The sequence below is a fragment of the Pistacia vera genome, unplaced genomic scaffold, assembly GCF_008641045.1.
Source record: "Pistacia vera cultivar Batoury unplaced genomic scaffold, PisVer_v2 Contig204, whole genome shotgun sequence".
In the NCBI taxonomy this organism is placed as follows: domain Eukaryota; kingdom Viridiplantae; phylum Streptophyta; class Magnoliopsida; order Sapindales; family Anacardiaceae; genus Pistacia; species Pistacia vera.
Genome location: NW_022196007.1, coordinates 1442540 through 1454563, shown reverse-complemented (window position 1 = coordinate 1454563; position 12024 = coordinate 1442540). Strand labels below are relative to the sequence as shown.

Below are 12024 nucleotides of genomic sequence, written 5' to 3'. Positions count from 1 at the left end.
GAGTCCGTTTAGACTCTCATCATTGCAAGAGTTTGCCCGCAGACAGACTTGTGGAAGGAACTGTAATCTGAGGATGATGTTTCCCTTACTTGCTTCTACAACCTTAATGAAAAGTACCTTCGCATTGAAAATTTTGTGGCCGCTCTCAATCGCCACGACCTCGATCCTTCGGGAAGTGCTCCCAACCGGAGGGAGAATAGGAGGGCTGATAGCAGATAAGCTAATGACGATCAGCGAAAAGGAAAAAAGCAGCGGTACAAGCCCAAGAAATCTTATGCCATAGTTCCTCATTGCGATCGCGACAAGAATCAATATACTCCTCTGAATGCCTCGGGATCGGCTATTCTGGATAAATCATAGGAGGCCAGTTTGCTTGGAGAGCCCGAGCCTATGAAGAATCCCTCCTCAGCTAGAAACAATAAAAAATACTGTCGTTATCATCGGGATAATGAGCACCACACCGATGAGTGTTGGGCCCTCAAGCAGGCAATTGAGGACCTCATTAATAGGGCGGTAAACGAGCCGAGCCGAGCCGAGCTTTTGGCTTATCGAGCTCGACTCGTTTACAACAGTATCGAGCTCGAGCTCGAGCTCGAGCCTCGCGAGCCTCAGAATTGAGACTCAAGCTCGAGTCGGCTCGTGAGCCTGATCCCTAAATTTTAAAATATGACAAAACACCCCCTAATTTTTTAATCCCTAAAACCAGTAAACCACACCTCCCAGTCGCCATAATCCCCAAAATTTTATTGATCTCCACATTCTCCACCACGGGTTGTCGGCAGCACCAACACACCTCCCAATCGCTGTCAACTTTTCGCTGTGATTCACGACTTTTCTCGGATTTAACACAATCACAACACACCATAACTGAAGAAGAGTGGGTAAACATCGCCATGTCCGACGACTCCCTCGTCGTCGAGATGCTACTTCGTCTCCATCAAGCCGAACCACCGCCGACGGCTAGGAAGTCTGTGCCGCCACTTCAGCTCGAGTGGAGTGCGCGTTAGCATCACTCCAAGTAGCTCCCAAGAAAAAAGGTTGACGCCACACGTGCCAGCCCTAACACGCCGCTTTCTTGGAGTGGCACCACCTCTGTCAACGGTGGCACTACTGACGCCTTCGAGGATTGCTTTGTTTGCGATTTGGGATTTAGGGCAAGTAGGATTGGGATGAAATTGATTTGAGATTTTGGTGTATCGTGTTTAAGAATTCGCACTTTGGGGCGGGGGGAACTGTCATTTTTTTAAACTTTTTTTACTGGAAAATATCAGTTTAATACCTAACGTTTAAAAAATCACCAAAGCACCCTGTGTAAGTGTACAGTGCTTACTCGAGTCAGATCAGGCTCGCAAGCCCACGAGCCGAGCTTCACTGTGTTCGAACTCGACTCGGTTAACGAACCGAGTTCGAGTCGAGTCGATTCGAGTCGAGCCTTATTGAGCCGAGCTCTAAACGAGCTTTTATCAAGCTGGCTCAGCTCGTTTACAACCCTACTCATTAAGCAGGGGCACTTCAAAGAATATGTTGATGACTCATCTCTCGTTTGAGAGAAAAATCAAGAAGAACCAAGCGTCGTGGTCACAAAGGCCTCTACTATGTGGGGATCATCTTTGAAGGACCACACCTCGCCAGGAATTCTCGAGGTGCCTAGGAAAGGTATGCTCGGGAAGCCCGTCATGACCCCATAAGTGTAATGAGCATGGCGCTGCGACCCGCTAAGATTCATAGAGAGGAGGAAATCACCTTCTCCGAAAAAGACGAGATGCGATTGCATCATCCCCATGAGGATGCTCTTATCATCGCGCCTGAAATAGGTCGGTACGAGGTCCACAGGATGTTGGTGGACAATGGAAGCGCCGTGAATATCTTATTTCAGCGAGCCTTTGAGAAGATGAAATTGGACGAGACAAATTTGAAGCCTGCCTCTATCCCTTTTTACGGTTTCACTGGGGATCATTTGATTCCCAAGGGGACGATCTCGCTCGAGGTCACATTGGGAGAAACCAACGAGCTGACCAAAATGATTGAGTTTTTAGTAGTAGACTGTCCGTCCGCTTTCAATGGCATCTTGGGACGACCTCTACTACGAAGCTTCAAGGTAGTCACCTTAATATACCATCTGAGGATGAAGTTCCTCACCCCGACAGGGACAGGGAAAGTAAGTGGATCTCAATGCGTATCTCGCGACTGCTATGTAAGGACAGTGCAGATGACGTGCAAGGGAAAAGGAATATCGGTTGGCATCCGCGAGTAGGCAATGACGATCAGCACGATCGAGCCACAGCCCAGCCCAGCCCGGTTAAGGATAACATGGATCCTCGCATCCAAGAATGCCTTCACAGTGGGCGAGTCGAGGACCTATCCGAGATATCGATCGATCAAAGCTAGTCAACCCGAGTGTTGAGGATCGAGAGTAATCTCAGCCCTCAGCTCGCCAACAACCTAACAAGCTTCCTCAGGAAAAATGTTGATGTATTCACATGGACTCATGTTGACATGGTTGGGATCAACCCGGATATTATAGGTCATGCCCTGAATATTGATAGTGCGGTCACGCTGGTTCGTCAAAAGAAAAGAGCAATGGACCTCGAGCGATATGCCGCCTTGAAAGTTGAGGTAGATAATCTGCTCTTAAACGGATCCATCCAAGAGGCACTTTACCCGAGTTGGGTTGTCAACCCGGTCTTAGTAAAAAAGCCTAACGGCAAATGACGGACCTACGTTGACTTCACCAACCTTAACAAAACATGTCCGAAGGACAACTTTCCCTTGCCGAGAATCGACCAACTCATCGATGCTGCCTCAGGGACGAGCTGCTGAGTTTTATGGACACCTACTTGGGATATAATCAGATTTTGATGTACGTGTCAAACGAAGAGCATACCTCCTTTGTTACAGATTGGGGGCTGTATTGCTATAAGGTTATGCCCTTCGGCCTGAAAAATGTTGGGGTGACTTACCAGCGGCTGGTTAACTGAATATTTTCTAAGAAAATCGAAAAAATCAATGGAAGTCTATGTTGACGACTTGTTGGTCAAATCGCATGTCGCTTTAGATCACATAACACATCTGGCTGAGATGTTCAGTATACTCCAAAGGTACAGAATAAAGTTCAATCCCCTAAAGTGCTCGTTCGGAGTATCCTCAGGAAAATTCTTGGGGTATATCGTTAGCTAGAGGGGAATAGAAATAAACCCTGAAAAGATTCAAGCTCTCCTTGATATGATAAGCCCGACCAACCCAAAACAGGTTCAAAGTCTCAATGGGAGAATAGTGGCTCTCAAGGGCAATAGATCACTGCTTGCCATTTTTCAATATACTCAGGACCAATAAGAAGTTCAAGTGGACTCCGGATTGCGAACAAGCTTTCCAAAGCATAAAATATACCTCGGAAAGCCACCTCTCCTATCCAAACTGCTCCCTCAAGAAATTCTTCTCCTATATCTATCTGTCTCTCAGCATGCAGTCAGTATAACTCTAATTCGTGAAGAAAACAGAGTCCAATGGCTAGTATATTATGCGAGCAGGTAACTAGTGGACGTTGAAATGTGGTATCCAGAAATGGAGCGATTAGCTTATACCCTGCTAATCGCCTCTAGAAAATTGCGACCTTATTTTTATGTCCACACAATCCATGTATTAACCAACTACCCGCTCAAGCAAGTCCTTCAAAAATCGGAGGCCTCGGGTAAATTGCTCAAGTGGGCGATGGAACTGAGTCAGTTCAATTTGCAGTACAGACCAAAAGCAGCCATTAAAGGGCAAGTTGTTGCTAATTTCATTTTGGAGTTTTCAAACCAACCAATTCAGGAATCCGAGCAGTAGGCTAGCGAAGTGACCTAGGAAACTATTCAGAATTTATCGACCTTGAACCTTTATGTCGATGGTTCCTCAAACAGGAAAAGGGTCGGGGCAGGCCTTCTCCTCTTTAGTCCCGAAGGGACTCGCATCCACTGTATTCTTTGGTTCGGGTTCAAAGCTACGAATAACGAGGCCAAGTACGAAGCATTGCTTGTTGGTTTGCGGTTAGCAAAAGAAATAGGGTCAATCGCGATCAGGATTCACAGTGACTCTATGCTGGTTGTTATCAGATTTTGGAATAATATCAAGCCAAGGAAGAAAACATGATCAGTACATGAAGAAAGCTAAGGCCGCACTCGAGTCTTTCAAGCACTTCACAATCACACAAATTCCTAGAGACATTAATTCTATCGCAAATGCCTTGGCAAAAACAACCTCGTCGCTGGACTCAGATGCACCAGAAAGCATTCCTGTTCGGTACATAGAGATCCCAAGCATCAGCTTGCCCGAACAGGCCGTAGCTATGGCAGAGTTAGTTTCTTGGATGACCCTAGTTATTCAGTATTTTCTTGGATGACCCCAGTTATTCAGTATCTTCAAGATGGGACCTTGCCCAATGACAAGACTGAGGCAAGAATCTTGTGCACCAGAGCTACTCGTTACACACTCATATGAGATAAGTTGTACAGGCGAGGATTTAGTGCCCCCCTTCTCCGATGTGTAACCGACGAGGAAGTAGACTATATCATGAGAGAGATACATGAAGGGATCTGTGGTAATCACATTACCGCGTGATCCATTGCCAACAAAGTTGTTCATCAAGGTACTACTGGCCCTTGCTATAAGAAGACATCTTCAACTTTGTAAAAAAGTGTGATAATTGCTAGTGGTTCGCAAAAATACCGCGAGCTCCTTCCCAGCAGCTGATAACTATGACCAGCCCATGGTCATTCTCCATGTGGGGAATTAATTTTATTGGACCCATGCCAGCCGGAAAGGGAGGGGTCAAGTATGCTATGGTCACTATGGATTATTTCACCAAGTAGGTCGAAACTGAACCATTGGCCGCGATCACTACCAAGAAGTTTAAAGACTTCATTTTCAAAAATATAGTGTGTCACTATGGAATTCCTCATACCCTCATCTCTAATAATGGGAAACAATTCAACAACGAAGAATTCAAGCAGTTTTACGATGAGCTGAGGATCCATAAAAAGTTCGCCTTAGTCGCAAGACCGCAAGCCAATGGCCAGGTTGAAGCTATCAACATGACCATCAAGCATACTTTGAAACCTAAGCTTGGCACTTCCAAGGGTAATTGGGTTGACGACCTCCCAGAAGTCCTATGGGCATACAGGATAACTTTGAAAACCTCTACTTCAAAAACACCATTCTCGCTAGCATATGGCTGTGGGGCAATGATCCTAGCGGAGGTAGGGATTGGTTTACTTCGAAGAGACTTATTCAATGAAACAGACAATGAAGCACTTTTGCGTGCAAGTCTAGACTTAGTTGAAGAAAATAGCGGCAAGGCTCAATTAAGAGTGGCAGCCTACCAGCAATGCGCGAAAAGATTTTTTGACTCCAAAGTCAAGAGAAAGGACTTTCAGGTCGACCACCTGGTCCTAAAAGAAGTCCTTCTTGGTACAAGGGAATCGAGATGGGGCGTATTAAGGCCGAACTGGGAGGGCCCACACTACATCGCTAAGGTGATACAACCGGGGACTTATCACCTCAAAAGGCTTAATGGTTCTGAAGTACCGTGAGCTTGGAATGTTGAGCATTTTTGCCCCTATTATCAGTAATTCCAAACTCGCTCTTTTAATTTCCTTGTAAAAATTTCCTTATAAACTTTGTAAATGAGATCGCTCCTAAGCAAAATTTATCTTGTATGATCTTGTTCCTCACATTGTTTTTATCCTTCTGTTCACATATGTAATGTTTGTGAAGTACAAAAAATTATAAGTGCTTACAAATAATTTAAAAATGATCATTTCATTCATACATTTCTAAGTACAAAGGAATGTGCAAGGACAGTCAAACAAGGTTATGAAAAAGAAAAGCAGAAACAATTTATGAAAAAGAAAAGCAGAAACAATCACTGGCCTTCATTCCCAGGCCCTAAAGGTGTGACCTCGGTATCTCCAGGCTGGTCACCAACCGCCTGGTCAGCTGTCAGGTCCTCTAGGACATACTCCTCTGGCTGATCCTCTTCCGGATAAGGCTCTAGACCTTCCTCCTCATCATCAGCTCTCGCCATGGAGGCAAGGATCCAATGGTAATCATCCGAAAGATCGGTGAGGTCCATGGTCGGGTTCTTTGGCCGAAGGGCATAAATGGACTAAATCAACCAGTTAGCGGCTTTCCTCTCAATTTCCCGCTCTTATCGCTTCATCTATTCAGTTAAAGAAGCGACCCGCCCCTAGAACATTTACAGATCTACTTCAAGTGCCTTCTTCTGCTTCTTGATCGTCTCCCACAACCGAGTTCTCTCTTCCTTTACCCGCAAGGCCCGTTCGAAGTTAGCCCAAAGCTCTAGCTCTTTCTCGCCACACTCTTTAGTGAGCCTGGCCACTGCCTTCTGAAGCTCTTTAAGCTCATCTCCCCTCTTCTCCAGCTTAGCCTTCTGGAAGTCCACTATACGAAGAGCAGGGTTCCTCTTTGACATATACTGGTTCGTCTGAACGGTAAACAGGCTCAGCTCTTTTTCCACAGCTGCTAAGTCATGCTTCAGCTACGTGTTCTCTTCCTTCAGCTCGAAGAGTCCCCCGGTAGCTTCCAGTTGGATCTTTTGTTGGGTCAGGTGCATAGCGAGCAAAGACTGCATAGTGAAATAAACAAGCGTTAGACTCTGTCTCCTTGAAAAGAGTAAAGGAAGTATTGGAAAGCCCTCGACAAGGACAAACTGTCTTACCTGGCTTTGCATTTGAATCGCCTTGATCATTAGGTCCGCAGGGTGGGAGGCCACGAACTCTTCAAAGACTTTGGCAAGTTAGCACTCCAAAAGGGTTAACACCACCAGCTGCAGGTGCTCTAAAAGTTGACCCATAGAGTCCAACACCGGTGTGCCAGCTCTTGAAGTAGAGGGCATCTTGCCAACCGGCCCTTTGCCTTCTCTCTTCCCGAGAGTCGTAGTCTCCTTTTATCCTCTGCGCGGATAGCTCGGGACCAATGTAACCCCGGTCGGGCGCCTCGAGCTCCCTCCTAAGCAAAAAGCCTGATAAGGCTACGACCTCCCAAGCTGCACCCCCAAGCCCTCCGGCTCGGACTCTAACTCTGACTCCTCAGGCTGCAAACCTTTCTTTTCTTAGACTTTTGGCCCATGGTCTTCTGCTTTTGGCAAGCAGTCGTAGGCTAAAAAGGTTCTGCTGATTGTTCGGTGGGTGGCTGTGCCCCCACTTGCACTCCTCCGATAGAGGTGTCGCTAGGGCCCGCCTTGGATAGTTCCATGGCGCCTACCCCGGGAAAAACACACCCCCTCTCTCTCAACGACCTCGACACTTTGGGTGGCATATTCGCTGCATGCAGGTACTGTTAGTAAAAAAGTTCGCTACATGCAAAAGCAAAAATTTTCTAAGACTGCAGACACTTACGAGTTAAGGTTTCCAATGTCACTTTCGAATTGAAGAAGCTGTACTTCCTCATATTTGTAGTTGTTACAAGTAGTTTCACGTCGCGACAATAATCTGGCAAGTTACCGAATGATACTATTCAATTAAAGTCAGTGAGATATGTCAATCTGGTCAACTTGTTTCTTGCGTAGAGACAAGAAAGATCATTAGAAAGCAAATCCAAAAAGAAAAGAAAAGAAAAAATTCACTAAGTACAAGAAGGGAAGACCTACTTGGTTCCTTGAATTGATAGACGTCGTCGTAACGAAAAAAGAAAAACTTAGTCTCATACGCCCCGATAGTATTGGGGTAATTAAAGATTCCTCCCTCGATCGAAGATCGCTTCGAGAGGTAATAAGAATCTTTATCCTTGCTCTTCTTCAAGTAATACGAGCAAGCAAGCTCCAGCACAGTCAGTTGGCCGAGGCCATTCTCAGCGCACATGATATACATAGCCACGGCTATCATATATGCGTTCGACATCAATTGTAGAGGTGCGACCTCGAAGTAATCGAGGATCAACCTGATAAAGGGGTGGAAAGGAATTAATGCCCCACACTTGAAAATGGACTCAAAGACTGTGGCCATTCCCTCTAAGGGATTTCGAGTTGTGTATGACCTGTACCAGAATACGTATACGCTAAGTGCGTACTAGTCTACCACCCTCTGCATCTCCTCTGGGATGGCCACTGATAGAATCTCCTGCAAAGAACCCACTGGGGCGTCCTGCGCCTGTGAGCTCGTCCCCTCATTTGTTCTGGTTGCTGTAAGGCCCATCTCTTCTATGGTCTAAAAAAGGGAGACACGCAGAGATTACTCAGTCTCCGTATAGAATTCTGTATGACGACGTGGAAGAACAAAAGCCTAATATATCTTCCAAAAACCCTAAAAAATCCTTGAGGACCACCCCCAATGGTTCATACCCTAAAAACCTATTCCTTATAGAAGACTAGCCATAAACACCCACCATTATCGCCTAAATAAACTACATTCAAAGCAAAAAAATAAAATAAAAAAATGATATGTAACGGAACGATCTTCCTTACCTCTTGGCTATGGAGGGTGAACTTCTTACTATGAACGGAAAGTGCGCACCAACTTGAAGGATTGAAAATCTGGTCTCAGGAGAGCTTTTTCCTTTTTCTGAAAGTATGAGTGTTGTGACATTGCTTAAGGCGAGCCTAGGGTTTTATAGTGGAGGAAATGGCGATTGGTCTTCCCGAAGCCAAGCGACGTTTGGGCGAAATGTGTTTCTCGCCGTTGATCGCGACCACATGTCATCAATCGGCTAGAAGGAGTAACCGCCACGCTTCGAGAAATTCAATCGTCATTTCTCTCTACTGAAATAATCGAATGACGACTCAATTCTCTCCTCCACATTAAATGCACTCTCATTTGCATTTAAGGCCCTGATAACAAATGTCATTTCAGTATGGCTTGCATTTAATGTGCATGGCTGGCACTTATTGCGCAAAGGGCACGTTTGTCAGAATAAAGGATATTTCATTAATGGATTAGCTGTCAAGCGCAACAAATAATATCTGAAGAGGTCGTTGGAATAGAACACTCTTCGTCGCATGTCGGTTGTAGAGCGATGTGATTCCTTGCCTCCAGTAGAAATATGCTAAGTGTAATTAGGTCGCGGACCTCGGTTAAGATAAGAGGTGCATCGATACGGCACTGAATAGGGTCTAATCCAAGTCGTCGACTTTGCTGAAGAAAACAATCTCAGGTCGCTCGTAGAAAAATGTTCTGCAACCTCTTTGTAGCCAAGTCAGCTCAACCAGATGTCATTTGGGATATGTCAAATCATGGCATAATTATGAAGTTCTCAAGGTTCGATCCTTAAACCTTGAAAATTGGGGGATTTCTGTTATGCCTGAAAAGGTAGGGCTAACGTGGAGCCTCCTCAATAAAGGATGGTCAAAGCTTAGAAGGGATCTGTGCCGTCCAGGTGTAGCCACGTCGCGCCTAGCACAAGTGGCATGGCTCCTGTCAGTGCAGCAGGTGAGTGACAGGCCAGCAAGCGGCTGGAGATCGCTCATGTGTCAAAGCCCTGCTTTAGTCTAGGAAATCCCACGGGCAGGTGACCAGTGGGACGCAAAGAAAGGATTTGCATGTCACCTACCCACTTGCAGCTTTTATATCATATATCACCTATTTCGAGTTTCGGGAATCAAGGCTTTAATGACTCTGTATTTGTTATTATCAATGTGCATACAATTCTGCTAAGTCGAAGAACAAGTTTCAGTTGTGGGGTAGTCATTGGAGACATGAAGACTCCTTGCTCTTTGCTCAATAACTAGGGAGAGGTACTGGAGCTGCTGTTAGGGAGAGGTACTGCCGTGAAAAGTGAAACTTGTTTTGGAGCTGTTGTTAGGGAGAGGTTTATTGCTGTGAATACTTAAGTTTGAGCTTTTATTGTTTTCTATCCATTGGTTAGATGTGATAAATAGCAAATTTAATTGATTTTTCTTTGTTGTCAGAAACATTTGATAGGATAATTCGAGCTTCCTCAGTGGAAGAACAAAAGATTGTGAAAAAGTTTTTGAAGATCTAGAAAGCAAAGGAAAAGCAAGCTTCAAGGAACTAGAAAGTAGGATGGGGAAAGCAAAACTTTTTGGATTTTAAGAAATGAATGAAAAACTGTCTTATAAGAACATCACCTGAAATGCTTTTGCTTTTTTTTTTTTATTGAATTCCCTATTTTTATTAGGTTTGAATTAACAAAATTTCTTAAACATATATACACTGTAATTTTGCAACCTGGATTCTTATTTAAGCAAATCAGTTGCTAACACTTACTTTTCTTGGGTTTAAATTGACAAAATTTCTTAAATACAGATGCTAGTTTAGGATGCAGCAAATACAGGGACAAAATGATAATTTTAAAGCTTTCAAATTTTAAAAGTAATTTCATTGATTTAAAACTTTATTTTAATAAAAAAAACTGGAGGAATTAATTGGTAATTTAAATTCCTATATATAATTGAGGATATATCAGTAATTTCATAAGTAATTGAATTTGTTGACCGGATATAAAATAATAATAAAAATTATTAAGTCAAATAATAAACAGTATCTTTGTTTTTATAATAAATATACACAACAGTTAACGAAATTTACCAGTGAATCTAGCCGGTTAGTGGGAAAGTGTCGCATACCTTGGGTGGGAAGAAGTGGTTTACTGGGGAAAAATATTTAGAAAGTGGAGGAAAAGGACATGCACTACTGAAAAGTATTAATGGAGGTAACCATTCATCAAGTATTACGTAATTAGATAACCGATAACTTTCTTTAACGAAACCAAAACAAAAACTTTATTGAAATTTGAAACCACCGAACAACGTAACAAGAACCAAAACAAAAACTACCCAAAGGCCACCAAACAACGTTAACTTTATTGAAACCAGCTAACTTCTTATGCATGCAGTGCACCGCCATTATTTTCACATGATTCTGCAAGCTGCATTAGGATTCTCTTCGCAAAAGTACTCAGTCTATTAACTTGTAACATCGTCACCGCCACCCCAGCTATCATACTCCGGCTTCCCGTATATCCGCAATTACATCTCGGCGGTCCATAGTAACCTAGCTGGTACGATGGCCCCCTCTACGCCCCTTGTAGCATTCCCTGCAGCACATTCCAACCGGTGTTCGGATAGCCGGTGGTGGGAAGCCCGGTGCCGGTTTTGGCTGTGAGTCAACAAAAGTAACCATAGCTTCTCTTGTTTTGGCGGCTCTGCTTTCGCTTGTCCTGGTGGTTGCTGGTGATCGTGGTTATGGGTGGTGCGGGTTCTGCTTGGATTGGTTCCTGTTTCTGTGGTGGCGGTCGCTCAGGTTTTTTTAGGTTAGTCAAGCTTGGGTGCAGGTGGAGGTGGAGGTACAATTTCAATACTCTTAATGGTTCACCACCTTTGCAGCGAATCTTTTGCTTCATCTTCTCAGGACTACACACACCACTTTGATCGTCACTGTGTTCTGCTTCTCGTCAAATACCTGGTCTTGTATTTCTGATCTCGTTTACAAAATCAACATTCCTTCTACGTTAAACGCATACTTCAAATTCATTAACAAGAGAATTAATGAACAGAATTAAAGATACTCACGAGGGAATTTACACAGCACTTTCTTCACTTTCCTGTAGCACTTCTCACACTGAAGGTCAACCTTCAACACCATTCTCGTGACTTTCTGCAACATTAACAATCATTGTATTATATTAACAACAAATAAATGAGATGGACATGGTTAAATTATAAGAAAGATAAGATTTTGCAAACCTTCTCCCCATGGCGGCTGGTAGGGTTGCTCAGATCTGAGTCTGAACCTCGTTCTCAGAATATTATTGAGTCGAGTTTGATTGATTAAGTGATGAGGAAGAGAATGATAAGTAGAGTGAGAGAGAGAGGAGATTGATATTGACGCTGAATTTCATACTCTAATCAAGATTGTCCACTAGCTTCTTCCATTTCTGGCTGCTGACCCTACAAAGAAATATTGAACTGTTAAATAATGATATACTGTTTCGTAAAGAAGAAAGCAAGAGGAAAAATTTGTTGCAGCATCTGCTCTTGATAGCATTTTCGATAAATAAATAGTATTTTTTATT

General features: G+C 43.8%; 1 protein-coding gene across 2 annotated transcripts in view; it reads right to left on the bottom strand.

Moving 5' to 3' along the window:
* The window catches only part of LOC116128830 (protein PYRICULARIA ORYZAE RESISTANCE 21-like), a 57293-nt gene extending 45511 nt beyond the window's left edge, over window positions 1-11782 (bottom strand). The window contains exons 1-2 of one of the 2 annotated variants that reach the window (XM_031414593.1): window positions 11696-11782; window positions 11522-11606 (exon numbers count right to left, since the gene is read on the bottom strand). In XM_031414593.1, coding sequence (XP_031270453.1) covers window positions 11522-11594 — 73 coding nt within the window. In that variant the 5' untranslated portion in view covers window positions 11595-11606; window positions 11696-11782. Of the gene's footprint in view, window positions 1-11114; window positions 11426-11521; window positions 11609-11695 lie in introns of those variants that run through there. The other variant, XR_004127819.1, reaches the window with a different exon arrangement.
* Between the last annotated feature and the right edge of the window lie 242 nt (window positions 11783-12024).